Source organism: Giraffa tippelskirchi, chromosome 3 (genome assembly GCF_054371585.1).
Source record: "Giraffa tippelskirchi isolate mGirTip1 chromosome 3, T2T-mGirTip1v1.2.pri, whole genome shotgun sequence".
Taxonomy (NCBI): Eukaryota; Metazoa; Chordata; class Mammalia; order Artiodactyla; family Giraffidae; genus Giraffa; species Giraffa tippelskirchi.
In genome coordinates, this window is record NC_137277.1 from 14,039,880 (window position 1) to 14,066,030 (window position 26,151).

The following is a 26,151-nucleotide window of genomic DNA, read 5'->3' on the forward strand; positions in this document are numbered from 1 at the left end:
GACAGAGGAAACAGTGCAAAGGCCCTGAGGCAGGAAAGAATCAGGCCTGTTCAAGGAAGGGCACGGAGGTCCCTGCGACTTAGCAAGGGAGAGTAGGGTGATCTGAGATTAGACTGGTCAGCAGGACCAGAACACATGGGATCTGATGGCTCATAGCAAGGAGTTTGAATTTCATTTATAGAATGATGAATCGCCTTTGAAGGCAGGAGAGAGACTTACATGACATATTGCTTTTTCTTTTGCTTTGAGAGAACTGTCATTTCAAATATTTAACAGCCAATTACATTTCATTTGTTTTAGCTGTGTATACATATCTTTTACTCATTTTCTACTATATTGGTGCCATTTTACTCCTAATTTATTATATTTTTTTGTAGAAGCTGTTTTCATTTTAGGGAATAAACTATTTGCCTCTAGTAAGTTACACATATTTTTGTCACTTGAATTCTGATTGTTTTTATGGCATTTTTCATGCCATGAAAAAAATCATGTTACTGAACTTACCACTGTTTTCTTTATGACTTTCAACATGCCGATATTATTATTATTTTAAATATTTATTTGACTGCTCCAGGGCATAGTTGCAGCATGTGGGATCTAGTTCCCTGACCAGAGATTGAACCTGGGCCCCCTGCATTGCAAGCACAGAACACTCCAATATTATTTAAAAAAAAAAATTTTTGTTTTAGAACTTATTTATCTTTAGAAGATCGTGCTGCTTGGCCATGATGAATGGCTTATAGAGGGAGGATAAGGCCTGTGTGATGGAACAGAAAGGTCTTGGGGTTTGGACTCCAAAGACTGGCGGCGCGATTTCAGTCTCAAGACTGGTCAAACTGTTAATATTACCCATAGTCAAATTCTTTGCCTATAGTATGAAATCATCATTATCAGTAACGTTTATGGTGCTCTTACTATGTGCTGGACCCTGTTCCAACACTTTCCATGTATTATCTCATTTAACCTTTACAATAGTTTCATGATGAGGAAACTAAACAATGCACCCAACTCACACATTAAATGGCATAGCTGGGATCTGAACCCTGGCAGTTAGACTCATGCTTTCGAGGCATGAAAATTATCCTGAAGAGCCAGTGGCCAGTGGATGCAGAAGTGCTTTGGAGCCTGGGATGTGCTGTGTGTGTGTGTTGTTGTACTCAGTGGCAGCTAGGGCACAAAACGTGATGTCACAGAGACCTGGGTTTGCTTCCTGGCTGTGTGATACCATGACTGGGTCACTTTGTGGCTCAAACGCATGTCAGTTTCTTCCTTTCTTTCTCCCTTTCTCTCTCTCAAAACCTTAAAGATATAATAAAAGCTTTGAGATACAATTCACATCTCATAAAACTCACCCATTTAAAATATGCCTTTAATTGGGTTTTAGTATGTTCACTGGAGAAGGAAATGGCAACCCACTCCAGTATTCTTGCCTGGAGAATCCTAGGGACGGCAGAGCCTGGTGAGCTGCCATCTATGGGGTCGCACAGAGTCGGACACGACTGGAGTGACTTAGCTGTTCACAGACTTGTGCAACTATCATGACAATCTAATTTTATTTTTTAAATGATTGGGTTTATTTATTTATTTGTCTGCGCTGGATCTTAGTTGAGCAAGAGGGATCTTCAGTCTTCGCCGTGGCATGCAAACTCTTAGTTGCAGCATGTGGGATCTAGTTCCCTTGACCAGGGATCAAACCTGGGCCCCCTGCACGGGGAGCGCAGAGTCTTAGCCACTGGACCACCAGGGAAGTTCCATGGCAATTTGATTTTAGAACATTTTCATTACCCCCTAAAGGAACCCTGTGCTTTTTCTTAGCCACTCCCCATTCCCATTACCCAACCTGGCCCCAGGGAACCAGTGATCTACCTCCTATAAATTTAAGTCTTGATTTCTTCATCAGTGTTTGGCAGGGGGCAGGTTGGATTTCAGTGTCTTTCATAGAGTGTCTGCTTATCGAGGTGATGGGTGAGAAGATGTGAGACAGGGGAAGGCAGAGAGCTAGGTGCTGTCTAAAATCTCAGGAGTGAGGTGGTTATGGGATCTGAATGGTTGGGTTTGCCGGGGGCGGGCATGGCGAGTGGTTTGGGAAGATCCTAAATGAGAGGAAAAGATGGAGCCAGTGAATGTGAGGAGCAGGGGGGAAGAGTGAGACAAAGCAGTTTCAGGCTGGAGAACTTTGGTGGAAAAATAACGCCAGAGGTTGGGATAAAGGCTGCAGTGTGGTGTGTGATATAAACACCTTCCCCCTCCTCCTAAGATCTTCATAAAAGTAAACAGTCCCCAACTTGCCGTGTGAATTTGGTTTGCTTTGGGGGAGGCAGGATGGAAGGCTGAGTCCTCCTCCAGGTGTTGTGGGACCAGGGCAGAGGCTGGCCATGTGGGCTCTGCCTTGACTGGGTACAGGGGGCCAGCCATGCCTCTCGCCACCCCACCCAAAGGGCGTGATTTATCATAGGAGAGAAGGCTCACAACCCAGTTCCAGGGTCAATGTCTGCAGGCAGCCTGGCCATCAGCAGCAGCCGGGAGACCCCTGTGATGGTCTTGTGTCCTGCTTTCCCTTCCAGAGCCCAATGTCTTCGTCATCTTCAGCCATGGACTGCAGGGCTGCCTGGAGGCCCAGGGTGGGCAGGTCCGAGTCTCCCCAGCCTGCAATGCCAGCCTTCCTGCCCAGCGCTGGAAGTGGGTCTCTCGAAACCGGCTCTTCAACCTGGGCACCATGCAGTGCCTGGGCACAGGCTGGCCGGGCACCAATACCACCGCCTCCCTGGGCATGTACGAGTGTGACCGCGAGGCACTGAATCTTCGCTGGAACTGTCGCACCCTGGGCGACCAGCTGTCCCTGCTCCTCGGGGGCCGTTCTGGCAACACATCCAAGGCTGGCACCCCCGAGCGCGGTGACCAGACCCGCAGCGGCCAGTGGCGCATCTATGGCAGCGATGAGGACCTGTGTGCACGGCCCTACTATGGTGAGAGGCTGTCCCTGGTGTCAGGGGCCTGGAGCCACGAGGGAGAGACGCAGGGGAGACAAAACCTTGGCCTCCACGGGCCTCTGACAGTCAACTCTTTCATCGTCATGGGAAGCATCTGGGGATCATGGAGAAAATGAACTTTAGAGCATATAATTTGCCTTAAAAGAAGTACAAAACCTGATACACTCTTGTAAAGACCTCGGTCAGTTCAAAAGTGTATAACATACAACTAAGAGAGAAATCCCTTTTCTCCCGGGCCCACTCTTCAAGGGAGACCCCAGGGTCACCGTCCACAGTGTCTCCATCCCCCTTTTGCAGGGATGAATGGGGACCAGAGTCACCCAGTGAGAGGCCTTTCCTGGTGGGCAGCTCCATCCTGGGAGCCCTTTCCCGGGATCCCACCTAGAGTGCCAAGATGAAACTTGGCATGCAAGGCAGCTGGATTTTGGACAGGTGTTAGGGGCCCTAGGGGACCCCCTTTCCCAGCCCGATGGGATAAGTGGCGGGACCTCTCCCAGGCTCCTGGGCTGACCTGAGGGCAGAGGCAGCCTTCCGGCCACTGTCTGGCGTCGCTGCCCCCACCCTCTCTCTGCTGACCCCTGCCCACCCTGGCTCCCAGGGCTGTAGGGGATTTTCCCTGAGGGATGAGCGGGCTGGGCAGCCTCTGGGGTCCAGATGCCAAGGGCCTGGCTCCCCTCTCCTGCAGAGGTCTACACCATCCAGGGAAACTCCCACGGGAAGCCATGCACCATCCCCTTCAAGTATGACAACCAGTGGTTTCACGGCTGCACGAGCACCGGCCGTGAAGACGGGCACCTGTGGTGCGCCACCACCCAGGACTACGGCAAGGACGAGCGCTGGGGCTTCTGCCCCGTCAAGGGTGAGGGCTGGCGGGCGGGCAGGAGGCCAGCCCTGGGGTGAGCGCCGGGCGTGGGTGGCAGAACTTTCCGGACTCGAGTGAGAAGTGCCCCCCCCCCACCTCCGTAGGGTCTCTGCATATTCCTTGAAGGACCTCCCCTTGGACCCCGCAGAGCGGGCCGGGGCGGGACCCACACTTGGCTGTCATGGTGGCAGGTAACGACTGCGAGACCTTCTGGGACAAGGACCAGTTGACCGACAGCTGCTATCAGTTCAACTTCCAGTCCACGCTGTCCTGGAGGGAGGCCTGGGCCAGCTGCGAGCAGCAGGGGGCGGACCTGCTGAGCATCACGGAGATCCACGAACAGACCTACATCAATGGTGAGGCAGGGGGAGGGGGAGCGGGCAGGACCCCGAGACCTGTCCCCACCTTTGGAGGGGGCCCTGAGCCCTTTCTCCTGCTGCTGGAGGGCAGGATGCAGCTGGTGGGGCAGCGAGTGGAGGACTGGGGTTGGGACCACCACCCCCTTCTCACTATCGCCCTCTTGTGGTCAGGGCTCCTCACTGGCTACAGCTCCACGCTGTGGATTGGCCTCAACGACCTGGACACTAGTGGAGGCTGGCAGTGGTCAGACAACTCGCCTCTCAAGTACCTCAACTGGGAGAGTGGTGAGGCACCGGGTGTGGGATGCAGGGCGGCCTGGGGATCCCACAGGCACTTGGCCTCCTAGGGACTCCTTCTCTGGTACCCTACTCCAGACCAGCAGATTTCCACCCACTCCGGATTGGGTGCCGATGGTCCGTGCAGCGCGTTGTCTCAGTTAGGAATGATGCCCTTTCCTGGGGGCACTGGGCCTGGGAGGTGGACTGGATTTCATCCCCACATACCCCTTCAGCCACGGGCACCGGGGCCCTCAACGCTTCAGCAGTCTGGCCAGGGAGAGTGGGCACGGTTGGCCCAGACAGAGGGTCAAGGACCACGTGAGCCCCGGGGAGGAGGCAGGAGAGCCGAAGGCAGCGCTGGGCATCTGAGCGGGCTCAGGCTCCTGGGGAAGCGTGAGACTCGGGGGAGGGCTCCCGGGCCAGGGGGTGAGTTCCTCTCCCCTGGGGCGCTGGCGCCCTGCGCTCCCCACAGATCAGCCGGACAACCCAAGCGAGGAGAACTGCGGGGTGATCCGCACGGAGTCGTCGGGCGGCTGGCAGAACCGCGACTGCAGCATGGCGCTGCCCTACGTCTGCAAGAAGAAGCCCAATGCCACGGCCGCCGAGCCCCCGCCTCCCGGTGAGCAGGGTGGACTGGGGTGGGGTTGGGGGGCTCGTCAGGCTGCAGCCACCGCCCAACCACCCTCACAGCATAGGGGGCTCTGATCCTCCCTCTTCTTAAATGGTTCTGCTGAAATCTGAACAAATTGAAATGTGCTATTAATTCATTCCGGGATGTTTGTTAGGAACTGTGTTAAATGCTTCACGACCCATCGTGTCCTCCTGGTGGTCACAGTCTGCTGCAGGTGATGGACATGTCAACACACAAACGGAATATCCCAAGTTATTATAAAAAATAGAATATATATTAGAGGGCTTCGAGAGGAAATTGATCAAGCTCCTGAGAGCTAAGGAGGGTTTCCAGGAAGTGACATTGGATTTGGGCCTTTCAAGTGAAGTGTAAGTTTAAAAAGGCATAAAGAGGTGTGGGGGAAGTGCATGACTGGCAGAGTGAAGGGCAGGTACAAAGGCACGGAGGCCTGGAAGGTCACAGAAGCTCTAAGGTCAGTGAGGATTGCACCCTGAAGGTTAGAATACAGATGGACGCTACTTAAAAGTGTGGTCCCCATCCCAGCTGCCACCATGAAGGCCGTGGTGCTGCGCGTCACCCAGGCCAGCATCACAGTTGGGGGACAGCAGATAGGCGCCATCAGATGGGTCATCAGTGTGTTGCTGGCTATTTCCCTGGAAGATACACAAAAGGAACTGGAGCACGTGGTCTGGAAGATCTTAAACCTGCATGTGTTTGAGGACAAAAGTGGGAAACACTGGTTGAAGACCGTGATGGACAAGCAGTACGATGAGCTGTGCATCAGCCAGTCCTCCCTGCAGCGCGTCCTCAAGGGCAACGAGCCCAACTTCCACCTGGCCATGCCCGCAGGGCAGGCTGAGGCCTTTTACAAGGGCTTCCTGGAGCCGCTGTGCAAGGCGTAGAGGCCAGATCTCATCAAAGATGGCAAGTTCAGTGCCTACCTGCAAGTCCACATTCAGAACGACGGGCCTGTGACCATAGAACTGGAATCTCCAGCCCCTGGCGCTGTTGCCTCTGATCCAGAACACCTGTCGAAGCTTGAAAAGCAACAACAGAGGACAGAAAAAGCCAGAGCCAAAGGGCCTTCCGAATCAAGCAAGAAGAGAAGTGCTCCTCGCAAGGAAGACCACAAAACCTGCAGCGGGCCCGAGGGGGATGTGTCCTCCGAGCAGGAACCCATAGGTGGGCCGGGCGCAGTGCATTATCATTCAGCAGAACTGGATCCTGAAAAATTCATGAAAGATGCTAGACTGCTAGACACCTACACTGCTTTAAGAATTTGGAGCCGAATTCTGAAAAGAAAGATGGAAATAAAAAACTGGGAACCTACAAAAACAAAACAAAACACCGGAGCACTACCGTTTTCTGTTCCTGCTGTGGTTTAATAGAGGAGATGGGTGTTGCCAGCGTGGGCAAGGTGCTCCCCCCTGCCCCAGAGCAGCAAGGAACACACCCAAGGGTCCCCTCAGGGAGCCGTGTTGGTTCCCCTGATTCTCTGCTTGCTTTTGGAACAGGCTGGCCCAACATCACTTGTCATCGAATCCTCCTTTCACACTATGGTGTATTTCTAAGTGTCTGTGATGGGTCCCAAATGCATTTACGCTGTCCATATTTTTCCAGAACAGTCGTCTATAATAATACATCATGTGAGAACTTAAAAAAAAATAAGTGTGGTCCCTGGACCAACAGCACCTTCCTAAGTGATGTTATAAGTGCTTATTAGAAATGCAGACTCTCAGGTGCCTCTCCCCTCCTCCCCCCCAGTTAACTGAACTAGAACCTTCATTTCACAAGATCTTAGGTGATTGGTGTGGAGTTTGAGAAGTACTGGCTTAGAGTGTACGGGGACATGAACAGTTCAGAAAGGCAGGTTGCAGCCAGTCCCTAAAGGATTTTGGCTTCCGGGTGAAATTCAGGTGGAGCCAGGTAGGCTGTGGGAGCCTTTGCAAGCTTTTAAGGCAGGGAGTGTCTTGCTCACATTTGTGATTCACCCAGGTAGCTCTAGGAGCAGGGTGCGTTGGGGTGTGGCCTTCGTCCAGCAGCTTAGTCTCAGAGGTGCCGATTGAGGGTAAACTCATATCCCCTGCAGGGTTGCTGAAAGGTTGGAGACCTGGCCTGGCTCAGAGGAGCATCTCCATGGGCTAGAGGGGCTCCTGCAGGAGTCTGGTCACCATGGGGTGAAGAGGGGATTTATATAAAGAAAATACAGCAAGTCAAAACAAAAAATTCACAAAACACAGAAAGTGAAGAGCTAACAGAGCAGACTTTTGCTTCTGACCATTAAAGTGTTGCCAAAGGTTGATTCAGGGCCATTGGCCACTGTTCTCTCCTCTCATCCCCTAGGGGTCAGGAGCAAAGATTTAAAACACTGATCCCCACATCGAGGGCACCTCACCTCGCCCTGGGGGTGGACAAGGCAGAGCCTGGGGCCAGCGAAGAAAGGAGGGTCACGGGGCTGGTGTGGGTCGGCCTTGCCCCTGTGGTCCCCTTCAGGCCTGGCCCCTCACCAAGTCCTCTGTCCCCTGGATCTGCCCAGTGTGGCTGCTGTGGGGAGCCCTCCTCTGGGGCCTCACGGACCTGCAAATATGTCTCTAGCCTTGAATTTCCTCTTTCATCCTGTCCCACATCTCTTTGCGGGAGGCATATTTTCTTTTTTCCTTTTGGCTGCACTGCATGGCATATGGGATCTTAGTTTTCCAGTCTGGGATGGAGCCCACACCCCCCTGCAGTGGAGGCACAGGATCTTAACCACTGGACCGTCAGGGAAGTCCCAAGGTGTTATTTTCTAAGCAGTTTCTTGGGTGGGTCCTGCCTTCCAGCACTCATCACTCGAAGCATGTCATTTCAGAGGCAGGTGCCATCGGGCCCCCAAAGCGTCCACGTTTCCTGAGCTTCCTCCCTCCCACTAAACTCTTCTGTCCAGGTGGCGGCCTCGGGTCTTAGCTCAGCTGCTGACAAGAGATGATTGACAGGTCTTGAGCCACTGAGGGAGTCTGCTCAGGCTCTCAGCCCTCCCCACTTTGCCGGGTCTGCCAGAGACAGTATGGCTGGTCCTTGGAGCATCTCCCAGGATGGAGTGTATCCCAGTGGGACGATGCTTCAAGTGGATACATGCTTTCTTGCCCAGCCAGGCAGAATCCTGCCCGAGCCCGATGTTGTAGGTGGTTTGATGAAGTCCTGTTTTCTCTTGCCAAGGCCCAAGTGAGAGCTTGTTTGCATCAGGTGCCCTGGGACCCCAATCCCTAGAGGGTGAACTTGAAATGCACAGAGATGGGGGTGAGGAGGGGCCTAAGACCAATCGGTTTCTCAACCCTAGGGTTCAGGGAGAGGAAAAGGGGTGGTGGAGGGAATGAGAGGAAAAATTTCAACTAGCAGATGCCTGCTGGGCAGCAGTGACTTCATGAGCTGCTGACGTGGGAGGGGGGTGCGTTTCCCCACCTGCTTCATCCTGGACTGATGGGGCCCTGCTCCATAGGTGTTCTTTTCTTTCTTTTTTTTTTTTTTTTTTGGTATTTATTTATTTGGCTGTGCCAGATCTTAGTTGTGACAGGTGGGACCTTCAATCTTTGTTGTGGCATGTGGTTTTTTTTTTTTTTTTTTTAGTTGTGGCATTCCAACTCTTAGTTGCGGCATGTGGGATCTAGTTCCCTGACCAGGGAATGAACCCAGGCCCCCCTGCATTGGGAGCATGGAGTCTCAGCCACCAGACCACCAGGGAAGTCCCCATAGATGTCCTTTGAGATAGTGTTGGCGGTGTCATTTATTAAGTGAGGTGGACCCGAGCTAAGCTGGAATCTTACAGCAGGAAGCCCCATTTTATAGAGGAGGAAACTGAGGCTCCTGGGGCAGTTCTGTCCTGAGTCCCCATCCATCTTTCCCTCTGAGAGCTCCAGCTGGAGGGGCCATCCTATCTTGAGTGCAATCTGCCGCCACCTCCCGGGGCTCCAGCTGCCCTGAGGGTTCTGTCTTTTCAGCGTCCTTTGGCATTCAGACCTGTCTTGGTGGGAAGAGTGGATCTAGAACACGTTTGGGGAGGAGGTAGACTTCAAGGCCCTGTCTGCGTTGACACCCAGTGGGTCCAAGCCCATGCTGGGTGTCTCAGCCCCTGAGCCGTGGCCTCTCTGGTCTCTGCAGATGTGTGGGCCAACGTGAAGGTGGAGTGTGAGCCCAGCTGGCAGCCCTTCCAGGGCCACTGCTACCGCCTGCAGGCTGAGAAGCGCAGCTGGCAGGAGTCCAAGAAGATGTGTCTGCGGGGCGGGGGCGACTTGCTCAGCATCCACAGCATGGCAGAGCTGGAGTTCATCACCAAGCAGATCAAGCAGGGTGAGGGGCCGCCTCCCCCATGCCCGTCCCAGGGGCTCAGGCACTGTCCTCGCCTCTCCTGCCGGTGGAGAAGGCCGACCTCCTGATGTCCTGTCTCCCCTGCCGCACCCCCCCCAGAGGTGGAGGAGCTGTGGATTGGTCTCAACGACCTGAAACTTCAGATGAATTTTGAGTGGTCTGACGGGAGCCTCGTGAGCTTCACCCACTGGCACCCCTTTGAGCCCAACAACTTCCGGGACAGCCTGGAGGACTGTGTCACCATCTGGGGGCCGGTAAGTACCCTCTCTCCTTATCACAGGGCCCCCAGCCCCAGCTTCAGCCTCCTTGTGCCACCGCAGCTGAGGGATGTCCCGTCATTGGCTCCTGCTTGTGACACCACCCCGTTGCCTCTCGGAAGTCCCCTCTCCCCATCTTGTCTCCTTCCCTTCCACATGGAGAGATTGCCAGGGTTTGAATCTCCTCTCCACCTCCAACTAGCTGGGTCATCTTGGGCAAGTTACTTAACCTCTCTGAGCCTCAGTTTCCTTAGCCTCAGTTTTCCCAGCTGTCAGGGGAACTCTAAAGGTGCCAACCTCAGAGGGTCTTCAGCAGGACTAAAGGAGTTAAATGAAACCTTTGGACATTTGTTGCCTGGCAGCGATCTTGGTCTCCAGCAGGCTGCACTTCCCCGCCAGCAGGTGGTGTCAGAACCCACATTATGTGGACAAGCTCCCCAGGCAGGGCTGCTCCCTGCCAGCCCTGACCCAGCGCAGGGTCCTGTCCTCTCAAGAAATGGTGGCGTTGCGACTGTTTGCCATGGCTGTGGCTCAGACCGTGCGGGTGGATGAAGGAATTGATACAGGGTTTCAAACAGAGTTAAGTCTGTTCCTTAAAAGACAAAACTGTAAGACAGACTACCTACCTCAGAGACAGAGAGGACATCCTGCCTTGAGATACAGCCAACAGTGCCAGGGGCTCTAGAGGCATCTGGCTTAGAGGATGCTCTTTAAAAATTTATGAACAATTAGGAAGTGGCTACCCACTCCAGTATCCTTGCTGGGAAATCCCATGGACACAGGAGCCTGGTGGGCTATAGTCCATGCGGTCTCAAAGAGTTGGACACAACTGAGAATGCGTGATTTTATTGAGCATCTGCTAAATACTGCACATTTTCCTGGGGGCTAAGACACACAAACACCTCTGCCCTCCGGATGGTGCTCAAGGCAGACAAAAACTGCTGGCTGGATGCACTGAACACAGAAGCGCTAAGGCTGTCAGGAGGGTCTGAACTAAGTTCCTCTTTGGCTCCATCAACGAGGGGAGGGTCTGGGTACATAGCCTATGCTTGTCCTGGATCTGCAAGTACTGACTGGACGCCTTGCCAAACTGGGAATCTCATCTGTCTTGCTGATGGTCTTAGCCAGCTTGTCCTTGCTGTTTATGAAGTGAGCTAATTTAAAAGAGCACTTTTTCCATTTTGACAGTGCTTGTCCAAGTTTGGAGGCATCTGCCCAGCTACTCTCTGTGCTCGCATCAGCCTAGTGAGGCATATAGCACTAATCCCGCTCGTCCCCCATTTTCCACCATGGAGCACAGAGAGGTCAAGCTTCTTGCTCAGAATCACACAGCAAGTCAGAGGCAGGGCCAGGTTTGGGAGATTTGGGGCAGATAGACTGACACCGCCCCTCACCCTGTGTCCCTAGGAAGGTCGCTGGAACGACAGTCCCTGTAACCAGTCCCTGCCGTCCATTTGCAAGAAGGCGGGCCAGCTGAGCCAGGGGACCGCCGAGGAGGATCATGGCTGCCGGAAGGTGAGGGTGCTTCTGGAGCTGCCTCGGGTGGGGCCAGCCGGAGGGGTTTCCAGGGGCAGAAGGGCAGGAGGGATCCGCAGCCTCCTGTGGCACCCTCCCTTTCTCCCGCCCTCCAAACTGCTCCATCCAGAAGGAGTGATACAGGATGAGGTGGAGTGGGGGTGGAAGGCTGTTGGGAGGAAGCGGAGCTCCCCACCCCACCCCAGCCCTGAGCCCGCTCTCCACGGAAAGCCACAGAGAATCTGGAGGTGGGGGTGGGGGGGTGGGGGGGTGGGGGGGTGGGGGGGTGGGGGGGCCCCCCACCCCCAAGACTGGTCCAGTCATCACCTGCGTGGAGGCTGCTGGGGACCACCTGGGTCTCCTCTGTGTACCCTCCCTCCACCCTACCCCCCACTTTCCCACCTGTCTTTGCTGGCACGCACACCAGCCATAGACACAGCTTGTCTTTCTCCTGGGGGTGGGGGTGAGGGGAACCACCCTCCCCTCCCTGTGCTCCAGCCCTAAGGAGAGGAGGGATTAGGACTGAATGGGGGGAATGAATGAGTCGGGGAGAGAAGGTGTGAATGAGGGTGAGGGCGAGTGATTGACCCATTTCACCTCCTTCAGCCCCGCACCTCCCTCCCCGCCCACAGCCGCCACCCCGACAAGCAGGGATGTGAGCAGTGTGGACCATGTGAGCAGGCTGCTCATAAAGGCCACTTTGTGGTGTTTGGGCCCCTGGTGGCTCCCTCTGCCGAAGCCACCTTCCTCCTGCCAGCCCCTCACTGCCAGTCTGGTTCCTCACTCTGTTTTCCTTTGGATTAAGCCCCCTTATCACACCCACCCATCTGCACCCCAAACTCCCCCCTAGGGGGAGAGCAGGAAATGCCCACAGGCATGAGCTCCAGTGGGGAGGAAGAGAGAGCACACGGGGCCGGGCTGAAGTGTGGGGGCCAGCGTGGTCAGGGGCTGGCCGGGGCTCTGACCAGGCTGGGTGAGGCAGAGGGGCTATGACTAACTGCCCTGTGCCAGGGCCAGCCTGGAATGAATGGGGGTTGTTGAGCTGCCATGGTTAACACCCCAGGAGAGCCAGGGGTCTTAGCACAGTCCTGCTGGAATATGGGGATCTGTGCCCCACCCCCCCTACACATTTATACATACACGTGTAAACACACCTATATGAAAAGGAAGAGAAAGTGTTAGTCGCTCAGTCGTGTCCAGCTCTTTGTGACCCTTGGACTGTAGCCCGCCAGGCTCCTCTGTCCTTGGAATTCTCCGGGCAAGAATGCTAGAGTGGGTTGCCATTCCTTTCTCTAGGGGATCTTCCCAATCTAGGAATTGATCCCAGGTCTCCTGCATTGCAGGCAGATTCTTTATTGTCCAAGCCACCAGGGAAACTCCCCAAACACACACATATACCTACACACATAAACACACATATCCACACATACACATATTCATACACACATATACAATATGAACACACATACACATACACATATTCATACACACATACACAATATGCACATACACACACATAAACACACACATACACACAGGCTTCCCTCATGGCTCAGTGGTAAAGAATCCACCTGGCAATGCGAGAGATGTGGGTTCGATCCCTGGCTTGGGAAGCTCCCCTGGACTAGGAAATGGCAACCTACTCCAGTATTCTTCCCTGGAAAATCCCATGGAGAGAGGAGCCTGGTGGGCTACAGTTCATGGGGTCACAAAGAATTGGGCATGACTCAGAGACTAAACATCAATGATACATACACACATAAACACACATACACATACATACATGCATGCACATATACACACACATAAATATGACTAAACACATACATCTACATATACATAAACACACATATACACACACCAGCTTGTTCTGAACTGGCTCCTGCCCAGGGGGCTGTCCCCCTCCCCCCGCCTCACCTCTCTCCCGGGCTCCAGCCCCCACCCCCCAGGTATCCCACTCAAAGCCCTGCTGGAGGCAAAGACCCTGGTAGGCACCTGGGGTCATTTTAGGAGGAGCTGGGCTGTGGTGGGGATGGACGCAGTCTCTGTGGCATGGGTTCAGGCCTGAGCTCCACCTGTACTATCTGTACAAAATCAAGCCGTGTAATGTCTCAGAACCTCAGGTCCTCGTCTGCGAGGCAGGGGTGGAGAGGCCCTCAGGGCAACCCCAGGGGCCATGGGTTGGTGGGATAAAGCCTCCCTGGTCTCCTGGGGCAGGTGGGGGGCAGGTAGGGAGCCAGCCGTGAAGGAAGGGCGGTCTACTGCAACTTTGCTGCCCCTCACTGAGGGTTTGTTCTCCACCCCCACCGCCCTCAGGCAGGCACTGCCTCCATGCCATTACTCCAGCTTCTCTAGGCCCCTGAGGATCAACCATCCCCCTCCACTCGCTGGCCGCTCTCCCAGCTTTTCAGCTCTCATTTCCCAGCCAGCTGGCAGTTTTCCCAATACATCTCTTGGTTCAAATACCCAAGAGAGGAGTCCAGTGGGCCACTCATCTTTCTTGGCCAGGCCACAGGCCGGGTGACTGGCTGCCTCCCTTGGGCCACGCTTCTACTCCGAACCTGGCAGCTGTGGGTGATGGTGGGTGGGGCAGTGTGGCGTGGCACGGTGCAGACACAGCACAGGAAGAGCCAGCTCTGGTGTCAAACCAGCTCCCTCAGTCCTGTGCCCAAGCCTGCAGAAAATTCAGTGGTGCCACTGTTGGCATCCCCACCCCAGGATTTATGGGTGAGAGAGAAGAAGCCCTCCCCCAGACACCCCCTTTTCTGCCCATTCTCTTGAGCCAGGGTTGGACGTGGCACAGCCCCTCCTGCTACTGGCTGGGAGAGGACCAGGTGACCTATAGTGAGGCCCGGCGCCTGTGCACTGATCACGGCTCTCAGCTGGTCACCATCACCAACAGGTATGAGAGGGGGACCAGCCCGCCCCTACGTCCTAGTCAAATGCAGTCCCTCCACCAGAAGGGCCAGCATCCTGCCATCAAGTGTAGAGGGATTTGAGCTTTGAGTCCCTTTGAGTTTCAACTGGCTCCAGGGCCTTTTTCTAATATTATCAAAAGAATGGCTCTTGTTTATTAAGCGACCCCAGCATGGGGCAGTTCCTGGGCAGGGGCAGGAACAGGCCTCCTTGTGGGCTGGATGCCCCAAAGAGGCCTTGAAAAGTGAAAGTTAGTCGCAGAGTCTTGTCCGACTCTGCCATCCGGTGGACTGTAGCCCGCCATGCTCCTTTGTCCTTGGAATTCTCCAGGCAAGAGTTGGCTTGTGTCTGATTTTTCTCTCAGCAAGGCGTGGAGGTGCAGACAACAGCGGGGGTCAGCTGTGTCAGCTGCAGCTTCCCTAGGGGTCCCCACTTCCCTGAGCAAGTTTCCTATCGGGGTGCAGCTCCCAGAGGAGGACGTCTGGCCTGGGGCCTCAGGAGTGGTGGGGGTTGAGCTGCCTGCCTTGACCAGCCTCTCTCCCACAGGTTCGAGCAGGCCTTTGTCAGCAGCCTCATCTACAACTGGGATGGCGAGTACTTCTGGACGGCCCTGCAGGACCTCAACTTCACCGGCTCCTTCCGCTGGCTCAGCGGGGATGAGGTCATGTACACCCACTGGAACCGGGACCAGCCTGGTGAGCCCCTCGCTCAGTCCCCTTGGTGCCTTGGTGAAGCCGGGAGAGCGGCGGTGGACCACCCCTGCCATGCCTGAGACCCAAGGCTTCATAGGAGACAGCATTCATAGAGTGTAGTGATATGGTTAGAAGGATGGGCTCCAGAGCTGAAACGCCTGGCTCAGGTCCTGACTCTGCAGTTTATTAGTTGCCCATCTTTGAGCCTCGGTTTCCTCATCTGTCCAATGGGGATAATGGTACTTTCCTCACAGGGTTGACATGAGGCTAGAATGGGTTAATATATGTAAAGCCCTTGGAATAGTGAGCATAGAACTAGTTCTTGCTATTATGCCATTTCACATTTATCATCTTTAAAAAAAGTTTTTTTATAAATCTTTTATTTTTTTAATTTATTTTTTTGGCTGTGCTGGGTCTTCATCGCAGGCTCAGTGGTTGCAGTACACAGGCTTCTCTAGTTGCCTGACAGCATGTGGGATCTTAGTTCCCCAACCAGGGACTGAACCCACATCCCTTGGAAGGAAGATTCTTATCTGCAAGTCCACCAGGGAAGTCCCCTGTTATCTTTTTTAAGCCCTTTCAAAGATGGAGTAGGTGATGAAACAGGCTCAGAGAGGTCAAGCAACTTGCCTAAGATCTCACAGGAGCCAACGTAGAGTGAGGCCTCTGCCTCCATTTCCTTCCTGCTCTCCAGCCCCGCCGCCCCCGACCCCACAGTGCGTGTCCCTGCCGAGATGGCCAAGCTGGCTCCTGGTTCGGGGGCTATGGAGGTGCCCCTTGGGGACGTGAGGGAGGGCTCAGTGTGTGGGTCACCCCTCTCCCTCCTCCAGGGTACAGCCGTGGGGGCTGTGTGGCCCTGGCCACGGGCAGTGCCATGGGGCTGTGGGAGGTGAAGAATTGCACATCGTTCCGGGCTCGCTACATCTGCCGCCAGAGCCTGGGCACGCCCGTGACACCTGAGCTGCCCGGGCCAGACCCCACGCCCAGCCTCACCGGCACCTGTCCCCAAGGCTGGGGCTCAGATCCCAAACTTCGGCACTGCTATAAGGTAGGGAGCCTGTGGGCCTCGGGGTGGGGGGAGAGAAACGAGAGCAAAGAGACAGCATCCCTGGCGGGGGCAGAGGGGGGGTAGTCCCAGTGGGACCCAACCATGATCCAAGCAGGTGGGCCCTGGAGAAACTCTTCCCCTTAGGTCCTTTCTGTTGAAACTCTTGTCAGTGTCCTCTGAGGCCTGGTACATAGCAGGTGCTCAATAAATAATTGAGGAAAGACCCACAGAGACCATCAGTTTTAGAGACGCTCAAATGTTGGGGCCAGGCTGGCGGCTCTTTAGAATTGCCCAGGGAGCCTGATTTATATGTGATCCCTTATATGTGGAATCTAAATGTGACCCAGATGAACCTATCTATGACACAGAAACAAAAAAACAGATGTAGAGAAGAGACTGGTGGTTGCCAAGGGAAGGGGGTTGGGGGAAAAATGGAGTAGGAGGTTTGGGTTAGCAGATATAAGCTTTTATATATATAATAGATAAATAACAAGATCCTACTGTATAGCACAGAGAACTATATTCAATATTCTATGATAAATCATAATGGAAAAGAATATTAAAAAAGAATCTGTATATATTTATGGGCTTCCCAGGTAACACTAGTGGTAAAGAACCTGCCTGCCACTGCAGGAAACATAATGAGACTCGAATTCAATCCCTGGGTCAGGAAGATCCCCTGGAGGAGGGCATGGCAACCCACTCCAGTATTCTTGCCTGGAGAACCCCATGGACAGAGGAGCCTGGTGGGCTACAGTCCATAGGGTTGCAAAGAATAGGACATGGCTGAAGCGACTTAGCATGCACACATATATAACTGAATCACATTGCTGTACAGCAGTAATTAACACAGCATTGTAAATCAATGTTTTAAACTGAAGTACAGGAGTACTTCAGTTTAAAAAAATTTAAAAATCTTCCAAGCTGTCACTATAGAGATGGGGATTCAATGGGCTGTGGTGGGGCCTAGTAATCTGTGGTTTTAAACCTGGCTGGGTTTGGGAGCCACTGAGGTAGTCCAGAGTGTTTTATTATAGAAAGATGCTGAAGTCCAGGGAGCAGAGGGACTTGCCCACAGCAAACTGTGGCTCTGCTGGGATAAGAGCCCTGACTACCCCACTGGTCATAGGGACCATCTCTGGGAGATGCCTGTGCCAGTTTCCGCCCCCCCAGGGCTCCCCCTCTGATGAACAGGGCTGTCTTAACTAGCCTCGACTCCCTGTCCAGTGAAGCCCTAGCCCCCTCCCCACTCAAGTCATGGGAGGGCAGGTGTCCCACGGGGAGGTGGGCCAGAGGGACAGCTTGGACTCTGCCCCTGCAGGTGTTCAGCTCAGAGCGGCTACAGGACAAGAAGACCTGGGTCCAGGCCCAGGGGGCCTGCCAGGAGCTGGGGGCCCAGCTGCTGAGCCTGGCCAGCTATGAAGAGGAGCACTTTGTGGCCAATATGCTCAACAAGATCTTCGGGTACTAACCTTGGGGCGGTGGCCCGCGTGCACATGTGTGGGCTCTTGGTTTTGCTGGACACGGGGCAGTGGGCAGGGTGAAGGTGACCCCAGAGAGGTCTGTCCAGGGCTTGGAATGACCTGTGTGTCCGCTGCTAGTGCCAGGCCTGTCCTGTCCCCACTTAAGTAACCCTGGTCTCGCTGGAGTTGGAGACCCTGTGTTGCTCATTTGCGCCAATAGCACCCTCTCGGACTCTCAGATTACACAAACCTGACCCTAACCCTTAGGGGCTTCCCTGGTGGCTCAGCAGTAAAGAATCCTCCCACAGTGCAGTAGACACAGGAGACGCAGGTTCAATCCCTGGATCAGGAGGATTCCCCTGGAGAAGGGAATGGCAACTCAATCCAGTATTCTTGCCTCGGAAATCCCAAGGACAGAGGAGCCTGGTGGACTATAGTCCATGGGGTCACAAAGAATCAGACTTGACTGAGCACGCATACAACCCTAATCCTTACCATCTTTCCTTCTCCCTGCAAAATCTCCTATAAGCTTATCCAAGTGAGTGCCCCACTCCTGCAACCCTACACCATCCCATAATAACCTACAATTCTCAATAAACAGCTTTTCCTGAGAGACAGGACGAGAAAGGCTGCAAAAGTGAGCATTTACCCATGGGGGTCCCAGAACCCTGTCTCTGTCCCGTGGGTTCCTATGACACACAACCCCATCATCCCTTAGCCTTGGGAAACATCCAAATGGATCCAGGCTTCCTGAGATCTTAATTCCAGGGACGTCTCCTCCCAGCAAACAGCACAATGACATTATTTGACTAGTGACTATTATAGCCCATGTCGATCGCTTCTCGCTGTGTGCCAGGGGCTGCACTAAACACTGAACCCCTATTCAATGGTCTCCTCAACCCTACAAAGTAGACATCATCCCTTGTGGGCTGATCAAGAGGTTGGGTTATTTGCCCAAGGTCACAGAGCTGGTCCAGGGGTGACCTAGGACTGGAATCGAGGTGTAATTGATTCCACAGCCCCAGGTCTATGCACTGCCCCTGTCTACTTCCTAAAGTGAAAGTCTGCAGACTTGCTGGCAGGGCACACCCTACCCAAAGGGCAGCAGTGGAAGGGGCCAGGCCACCTGCCCTCAGTCAGTGAGCAGGGCGCCCGGCCCAGCTGGCCCAGTTCTCTCTGGGGAGGAGACTTTTTAGGGTGGCCTCAACAGTGTTTTGGAGAAGGCAATGGCACCCCACTCCAGTACTCTTGCCTGGAAAATCCCATGGACGGAGGAGCCTGGTAGGCTACAGTCCATGGGGTCGCTAAGAGTCGGACACGACTGAGCAACTTCACTTTCACTTTTCCCTTTCATGTACTGGAGAAGGAAATGGCAACCCACTCCAGTATGCTTGCCTGGAGAATCCCAGGGATGGCGGAGCCTGGTGGGCTGTCATCTGTGGGGTCGCACAGAGTCGGACACGACTGAAGCGACTTAGCAGCAGCAGCAGCAGCAGCAACAGTGTTTTCAGTGTGAACCCCAGATGGAGAGGCCCCAGGCCCCCGGGACTGCCCGAGTCACAGCTGCAGGGATTCCCTTAAAACTCTCACCCTCCCCATGCCTTCTGTCTCCACCCCCGGTTTGTGCTGAAGTGAATCAGAGCCCGAGATCCATGAACAGCATTGGTTCTGGATTGGCCTGAACCGTCGAGACCCCGGAGCCAGGCAGAGCTGGCGCTGGAGTGATGGACTTGGGGTGAGGGGGCCTGGAGGAGGCGGGGCGGGTGGACGGGGTGTGGGCGTGGCCTTTCGGAGTGGGCGTGGCCTTTCAAAGGTGTGAGAGGTTCAGTAGAGGCAGGGCCTATGACAAGGGCCGGCTGGTGAAGGAGAGGGTGGTGGGGGTGCCTAGCCCAGGTTGGGGGTGGGGGTGTCCCAGCTTATGCCAGGCCTCTCAGTCTGTTCTGGGGGTGAGGGCAGCCTGTGTCTGGTGCCTGAGGCCCCTCTCCCCCTCTGACGTCACCAGTTCTCTTACCACAATTTCGACCGGAGCCGGCACGATGATGACGACATCCGCAGCTGCACGGTGCTCGACCTGGCCTCCCTGCAGTGGGTGGCCATGCAGTGCGAGACGCAGCTGGACTGGATCTGCAAGATCCCTCGAGGTTGGTGGGGTGGCGCTGCTGGGCCTGGCAAGGGATGACGGGCGGCAGGGCCCGGGGTCCAAGGAAGGGTCTCCCTTCTCTGCAGCGTGTCTGTCCCTGTTGTCCCCGTAGGTACTGACGTGCGGGAGCCTGATGTCAGCCCGCAAGGTGAGGCTTCCTGTCCATTCCGCTCCCCGTGGCGGCCGGCCGGGGCAGGGCTTGACCAGGACAGAAGGAAGGGGTTTAGGGGTTTGAGCCGAAGGAAAAGGGGATCGGGGTACATTATTGGCCCAGGTCAGATGGGCTCGCAGGCCCACCTGCCCTGGCTACCCTGAACCCGTCTGGTCCTCCGTGGGCGGGGCGGGCAGGCAGCCGCAGCCTGGACTCCACCCCCACGCTGCCCCCGCAGGCCGGCGGGAATGGCTGCGTTTCCAGGAGGCTGAGTATAAGTTCTTCGAGCACCACTCCACGTGGGCGCAGGCGCAGCGCATCTGCACGTGGTTCCAGGCGGAACTGGTCTCAGTGCACAGCCAGGCCGAGCTGGACTTCCTGGGGCACAATATGCAGAAGGTGGGCATGCCAGCGAGCAGGGAGGGCAGCCCGGGAGCCAGGGAAAAGGCCCTGCCAATCCTCACCTGCCTGCCCGGCTTCCCCAGTTCTCTCGGGGCCAGGAGCAGCATTGGTGGATCGGCCTGCACACCTCAGAGAGCGACGGGCGCTTCAGGTGGGAGCCCTGGCCGGGGGTGGGTGTGGCTGGGCAGCGGGGCGCATGCGTGGGTGGCTGGCAGGGACCCAGGCTGGAAATAGAGAGGCAGCATAGCACACAAGAGACGGATTTGGTTTTGAATCCAGTTCTGCCCCTTGCGGGCTGTGTGGCCTTGAGCAAGTGACTTAACCTTGCTGGGCTTCCCTCGGTTTTCTCACCAGAAAATGAAATAATGAGGCCTGCCTGGTAGGGTTGTCCGTAGGATTAAAAATAAGGTGTCCGAATCCTTGCCGCTGCATCCAGCACATTGTTGTTGTAGTTGTTGTTTACTCACTCAGTCGTGTCTGACTCTTTGGGACCCCGTGGACTGTAGCCCGCCAGGCTCCTCTGTCCATGGGATTTCCCGGGCAAGAATACCAGAGTGGGTTGCCATTACCTACTCCAGGGGATCTTCCCAACCCAGGAATTGAAGCTGTGTCTCCTGCATTGGCAGGCGGATTCTTTACCACAGAGCCACCTGGGAAGCACATTATTGGGCACTAAATAACAGCAGTTCATATTGTGCTGGGGTCACTCATGAAAAAGGTCCGCTGCAGACGTGGGCAAGAACGCATGATGGTCCAAAGGGGCCTCTTCATGTTCAGGGCTCACCTACCAGGCATGAGGCACAGAAAGACCAGGAGGAGCACGTGGGTGTCTGAACACAGCCACTGGACTCCTGCTCTGGGATCCTTAGACTTCTTTTCTAGTTAGAGAGGTGGATGCCCAGAGAAGTGGATGCCCAGGAAGGCTGGGCCTTACCTGAAGGCACTGGGTCCTTGGGTTCCTGCTGCACTGAGCTCAGTAGCCTCGCTCCTCAGTCTGTGGCCCTGAGCCCCTAGACTTGGGCCCTAGTCTCTGCCCCCTCACTTCTGCATCCAGGGGAGGTCTAACCTGGTGCCCCGTACTGGGATCACTCCTGCTTGTGCCGTTGCAGGTGGACAGATGGTTCCGTTATAAACTTCATCTCCTGGGCCCCCGGCAAACCACGGCCCATCGGCAAGGACAAGAAGTGCGTGTACATGATGGCCAGCCGAGGTGAGGGCAGGGTAGGGCAGAGAGGGTGCAGAAGCCGAGGGGAGGGTTGGTGTTCAGGGCAGCGAGGTGAGCCCGGGCGGGAGCCCTCAGTCTCTTCTCATCCTTTCTGTTTGCCCAACCCAAGAAGGACTGGATCCAGAGAGGGGAGGGCCGGCGCCTGTCCAGCAGTCACAGAGGACTTGGGTTCAGAGCTGGACACAGGATCCGAGCCCCAGCCCTGCCTCCTCTCAGGGCGTGAGGCCAGGGTGCTGGCAGCCCGGCCCCACACTCGAGGTGACTGCTGCTCACTTTTCACAGAGGACTGGGGGGACCAGAGGTGTACGACAGCCTTGCCTTACATCTGCAAGCGCCGCAACAGCACCAGAGAGCAGCAGCCCCAAGACCCACCGCCCACAGGGGGCTGCCCCTCGGGCTGGAGCCAGTTCCTCAACAAGGTAGGGGGTAGGGAGGGGGCACCCGAGGGGAAGGCTGAGCCTCAGGAGTCCTGGCCTTCTGGCAATAACAGTCATGGCCTCTGGCCTGAACCCACCACCTTCTTCCCTACTCAGCCCCAGAACCAGGGCTAGACCCCTTGGACACTAACTCAGTGTAGTAACACCTTCCAGTTCATCAAGTAATAAGGTTGCTCATGTGGTTTGGTGAGTTTTCTAGATCCTTGGTCACCAAACATCTTGAAAATGAAGTCCTATTAAAACAAAATGTTGAACGTACAAAATATATGTGTGTGCCATACATATGTGTGCAAAAGTAAATATATGTATTTACTTCCATACTAATGTGACTGATGTCATATATAATAAAATATGCACAAGAACAAAACAATATAAAGCCTGAGCTAAAGATTTTAGAACAGTATTTTTAAGTTTTCAAAATTTTTCCTTTTAGTGGTATGAAAAAAATTTTGTGCTCTTAAATTTATCAATTATAATAATTATTACTATTTTAAATAATTTTGATAAGAGTAAAGTGATCACATACACTTCATTATTTTTATTTATTAATTTTTAATTTCTTTATTTATTTTTGGCTGCACTGGGTCTTCCTCTGCAGGACCTTTGCAGGCTTTCTCTAGTTGTGGCGAGTCGGGGCTATTCTTTGTTGTGGTACATGGGCTTAGTTGCTCCATAGCATGTGGGATTTTCCTTGACCAGGGATAGAACCTGTGTCCCCTGCATTGGCAGGCAGATTCTTAACCACTGGACCACCAGGGAAGTTCCTATACTTTATTATTTTAAAAAATCTAGGTCTGACACCGATTCAGACTTCACAGGCCTTGTTTGGAGTTCAGATTATTTTAGAACATGGATCGAATGGTTGTAGATGAAAAGATTGCTTTACAAATACAAACAGATGAAGATGAAGAAAGTTCATCCATCATTGGCTGGGCTTTCTAAGTCCTTCTCTCCATTTTTCAGTCCTTCTGCCAGTTAAATGCCAATTAAATTTTTCAGTCCTTCTGCCGATTTTTGTTTAAAAACTAGCTCATCAATTTTTGCATTTAAACGAATCTGCCTTATAAACTACTCAAAAGAACTGATTGAGAGGGTTTAAAAAAAGTCTCTGGAAGATTTTTTAAAAAACAACATTTAGAAAATTCTCTTTCCAACTATTTTGAGTGTGCAGCTAGGAGAGTTTGAGGCAATCAAAAGAATCAGGATGGATGTGCTTCTAAACGTATTTTCAAAATGTTCCTTCTAGATTGTGAGTTTCTTTCCAAGAGTGGTTAGTGACCCATGGGCTGATTCATCCAACCTGATTAGACCTTCATTTTTTTTATCTAGTGGCTGAAAGAGCTTACCCCAGGAAGGAAAGGGTGCTATTTCCTTGTGGTTTTCCCTGGCATCCTTAGTTTGAGCTTTGAATCATGCCTTCTTTGCCGGACACTGTAAGACTGCTTAACCGAATTGTGAGGATTAGATTAGTTCACACTATATAACACAATCCATAAATCTTTGTCATGCCCTGGAGTGCAGCCAGCTCATAGTGTCATGGAGCTCTCACTGTCTTCAGATTATTCAAGCAAATAATACACCTTTTCTGCCATAAAAAAAAAAACAAAAAGAGTAAGATGTATTATTCATATTTTGAAAAAAAAAACCTAAAACTCATCTATACTCTCCAGAGATAACCACTGTCAACATTTGTTACTCCACTTCCTGACTTTTTCCACATAATTGAGATCATACTAAATAGCACAATTTTGTAGCCAACTTTTTTTTCCTCAGTATTGTATTTTGAGTATTTCTCCATGTCACTGAATTGTTCCAAAAGCTTATTCTTATGGCTTCTTCCACCTAATCTAAAACAACATATTTTATATACGTAACCAGTCCCTTTCTTAATTTGTCAGCATCATTGTAATGATACCAATAATTCTTTTGAAAGCCTTCGAAGTATATGAAGCCAAGAACCAGACAGACGTTGTCCCCAGGTGTGGCCCAGGGGTTGCTGTCATAGGTAGTGGAGCATTTGGTGGCCCAGAGAAATTGTCCCACTTTAAAATTCCCCAGGTGTGGGCCAGTGTATGTGAATCTGCCGTGCCAGGTCGGGAGGGTATCGGGGCCTTGGTCAAGGAGACCCAGATGTCCTGTTTCTCCTGTTTTTCTCTCCCAGCCCCCAAAGCCTCCCCAGGGCCTGGCGCTGAGGGTTGGAGTTTCTGGGTGTGGGGGCCAGGGAGGTGGAGCTGGATGTCACACCTCCCCCTCTGCCCCGCAGTGCTTCCGAATTCAAGGCCAGGACCCCCAGGACCGGGTGAAGTGGTCAGAGGCACAGTTCTCCTGTGAACAGCAAGAGGCCCAACTGGTCACCATTGCAAACCCCTTAGAGCAAGGTAGGGCCAGCCCGGGGGAGGCCCCAGAATCCTCTAACACCGTCCCCCTAGACGACTAGAGCAGAGTGAGGAGGGGGCTGCTGCCCTGTGGCTCATCGCTCTCTCTTCTGGGGGACTGTAGCGTTCATCACAGCCAGCCTGCCCAATGTGACCTTTGACCTTTGGATTGGCCTCCATGCCTCGCAGAGGGACTTCCAGTGGGTGGAGCAGGAGCCTCTGCAGTATGCCAACTGGGCCCCCGGGGAGCCCTCTGGCCCTAGCCCTGCTCCCAGCGGCAACATACCGGTGAGGAAGCCCCTGCCCCATGCTCTCCTCTGCACCCGCTAACCCGCCCTGGCCCGCAGCACTTGTCTTCACGCCTGGGGACCCCCTTGCAGCCTCTTTGCTCATAGTACAGACTTTTGGGGGGTGGTGGCACAAGGCAGGCAGCTCTTGGGGCTCCCCTGAGCAGCTCCTTCCCCCCAGACCAGCTGTGCAGTGGTCCTGCATAGCCCCTCAACCCACTTCACTGGCCGCTGGGACGACCAGAGCTGTGCAGAGGAGACCCACGGCTTCATCTGCCAGAAGGCCACAGGTAGGTATCACCTGGGAGCCTGGAGACCTCAGCCCAGGGCTGGACACTGGGCCGAGCCAGGAGGAATGAGGCATGGTCCCTGACCTCAGGGGACCACTCTGCTTGGGAAGTAGATGGGCAGAAGGCCAGGCACCAATCAGAGGGACAGGCAGTGAGCACCCAGGGGTTGCAGGAGGAAGGTTTGGGGTTTGGAGGGCTGCCCAGGAAGAACTAAGACACTGGTCATGCGTTGTGGCAGGGACCCCAGTGGTTCTACATCTGAGGCTCCTGCAGCTCTGAGCAGGGGTCCCTCTGCCCTGGGTTCCTGGTCAGGCTCAAGGTTGCTCATCCCTTTACTAGTAAGAACCTATTATTAATAACAAAAGTGACTGACGGTTACTGCACCCAGAGGAGAGTTGGTCTCTGCCTGCTGTTCCCCCTTGGCCTCATGCCTGGGGATGGGGTGAGGGGAGCAGAGCCCGGCCTGAGTCCTGCCCCCTTCCCTGTAGACCCCTCCCTGAGCCCATCCCCAGCAGCATCGCCCCCTGCCCCGGGCGCTGAGCTCTCCTACCTCAACGGCACCTTCCGGCTGCTGCAGAAGCCGCTGCGCTGGCACGACGCCCTGTTGCTGTGTGAGAGCCGAAATGCCAGCCTGGCCCACGTGCCTGACCCCTACACCCAGGCCTTCCTCACTCAGGCCGCCCGAGGGCTGCGCACGCCACTCTGGATTGGGCTGGCCAGTGAGGAGGTGGGCACCGGGCTGGGTCCCCCTCCCCCCAGGTCCCTCCCTGTCTCCTCCTAACCCCCTGCCTTCCGTGGCCACACCCCTCCACCCCGCCCTGGCTGGTTCCCTTGCTCCTGCCCTGATGGCCCCCTGTGCCCAGGGCTCCCGGCGGTACTCTTGGGTCTCGGAGGAGCCGCTGAGCTACGTGAGCTGGCAGGACGGGGAGCCCCAGCTCCCGGGGGGCTGCGCCTACGTGGACACGGATGGCGCCTGGCGCACCACCAGCTGTGACACCAAGTTGCAGGGGGCTGTGTGTGGAGTTCACGGCGGTGAGTGCCCACCCGGCGGGGTGAGGGCTGGGCCAGGGAGAAGCCGACCCCAGGAGGACCCTGGGCCACTTCCTCAATCCTGCATTTGCCCCCTCACAGGGCCCCCTCCTCCGCGACAAATAAGCTACCACGGGAGCTGTCCCCAGGGGCTGGCGGACTCGGCATGGATTCCCTTCCGAGAGCACTGTTACTCCTTCCACATGGAGCTGCTGCTGGGCCACAAGGAGGCGCTGCAGCGCTGCCAGAGAGGTGGGCTGGGTGGGGCGAGCGCCCCCACCTGGGCGTTCCGGGTGGCGACCCCTCTCTAGGACGCTCAGAGACCCCACGAATGTGGTCCCCGTGCCGCACTCTGCTTGTCGGCTGCACTCACCACCTCTCAGTGCCCCTCACGGTCCAATCCACACAGACCATCTGGGACGGGACGTGGATGTAAATGTAGCCCTCCCCTTACACGCACGT

The 26,151-nt window shown here is 54.6% G+C and overlaps 1 protein-coding gene and 1 pseudogene across 6 annotated transcripts in view; both read left to right on the plus strand.

The window, feature by feature from the left end:
* MRC2 (mannose receptor C-type 2) overlaps positions 1-26,151 on the plus strand; it is a 60,061-nt gene that overhangs the window by 30,832 nt on the left and 3,078 nt on the right. For all 5 annotated transcript variants that reach the window (XM_081576550.1, XM_081576549.1, XM_081576545.1 and 2 more), the window contains exons 2-26: positions 2,565-2,966; positions 3,676-3,849; positions 4,044-4,208; positions 4,383-4,496; positions 4,963-5,109; positions 9,256-9,444; positions 9,562-9,716; positions 11,127-11,234; positions 14,021-14,136; positions 14,697-14,845; positions 15,673-15,890; positions 17,212-17,354; positions 18,986-19,088; positions 19,356-19,494; positions 19,606-19,641; positions 19,883-20,043; positions 20,130-20,197; positions 21,156-21,256; positions 21,554-21,690; positions 23,972-24,086; positions 24,208-24,371; positions 24,552-24,660; positions 25,149-25,387; positions 25,524-25,692; positions 25,792-25,941. In XM_081576550.1, coding sequence (XP_081432676.1) covers positions 2,565-2,966; positions 3,676-3,849; positions 4,044-4,208; positions 4,383-4,496; positions 4,963-5,109; positions 9,256-9,444; positions 9,562-9,716; positions 11,127-11,234; positions 14,021-14,136; positions 14,697-14,845; positions 15,673-15,890; positions 17,212-17,354; positions 18,986-19,088; positions 19,356-19,494; positions 19,606-19,641; positions 19,883-20,043; positions 20,130-20,197; positions 21,156-21,256; positions 21,554-21,690; positions 23,972-24,086; positions 24,208-24,371; positions 24,552-24,660; positions 25,149-25,387; positions 25,524-25,692; positions 25,792-25,941 — 3,771 coding nt within the window. The remainder of the gene's footprint in view (positions 1-2,564; positions 2,967-3,675; positions 3,850-4,043; positions 4,209-4,382; positions 4,497-4,962; positions 5,110-9,255; positions 9,445-9,561; positions 9,717-11,126; positions 11,235-14,020; positions 14,137-14,696; positions 14,846-15,672; positions 15,891-17,211; positions 17,355-18,985; positions 19,089-19,355; positions 19,495-19,605; positions 19,642-19,882; positions 20,044-20,129; positions 20,198-21,155; positions 21,257-21,553; positions 21,691-23,971; positions 24,087-24,207; positions 24,372-24,551; positions 24,661-25,148; positions 25,388-25,523; positions 25,693-25,791; positions 25,942-26,151) is intronic.
* LOC145541099 (D-aminoacyl-tRNA deacylase 1 pseudogene) lies at positions 5,346-6,783 on the plus strand (annotated as a pseudogene). Its single transcript, XR_014078770.1, has one exon. The product of XR_014078770.1 is annotated as a D-aminoacyl-tRNA deacylase 1 pseudogene (transcript).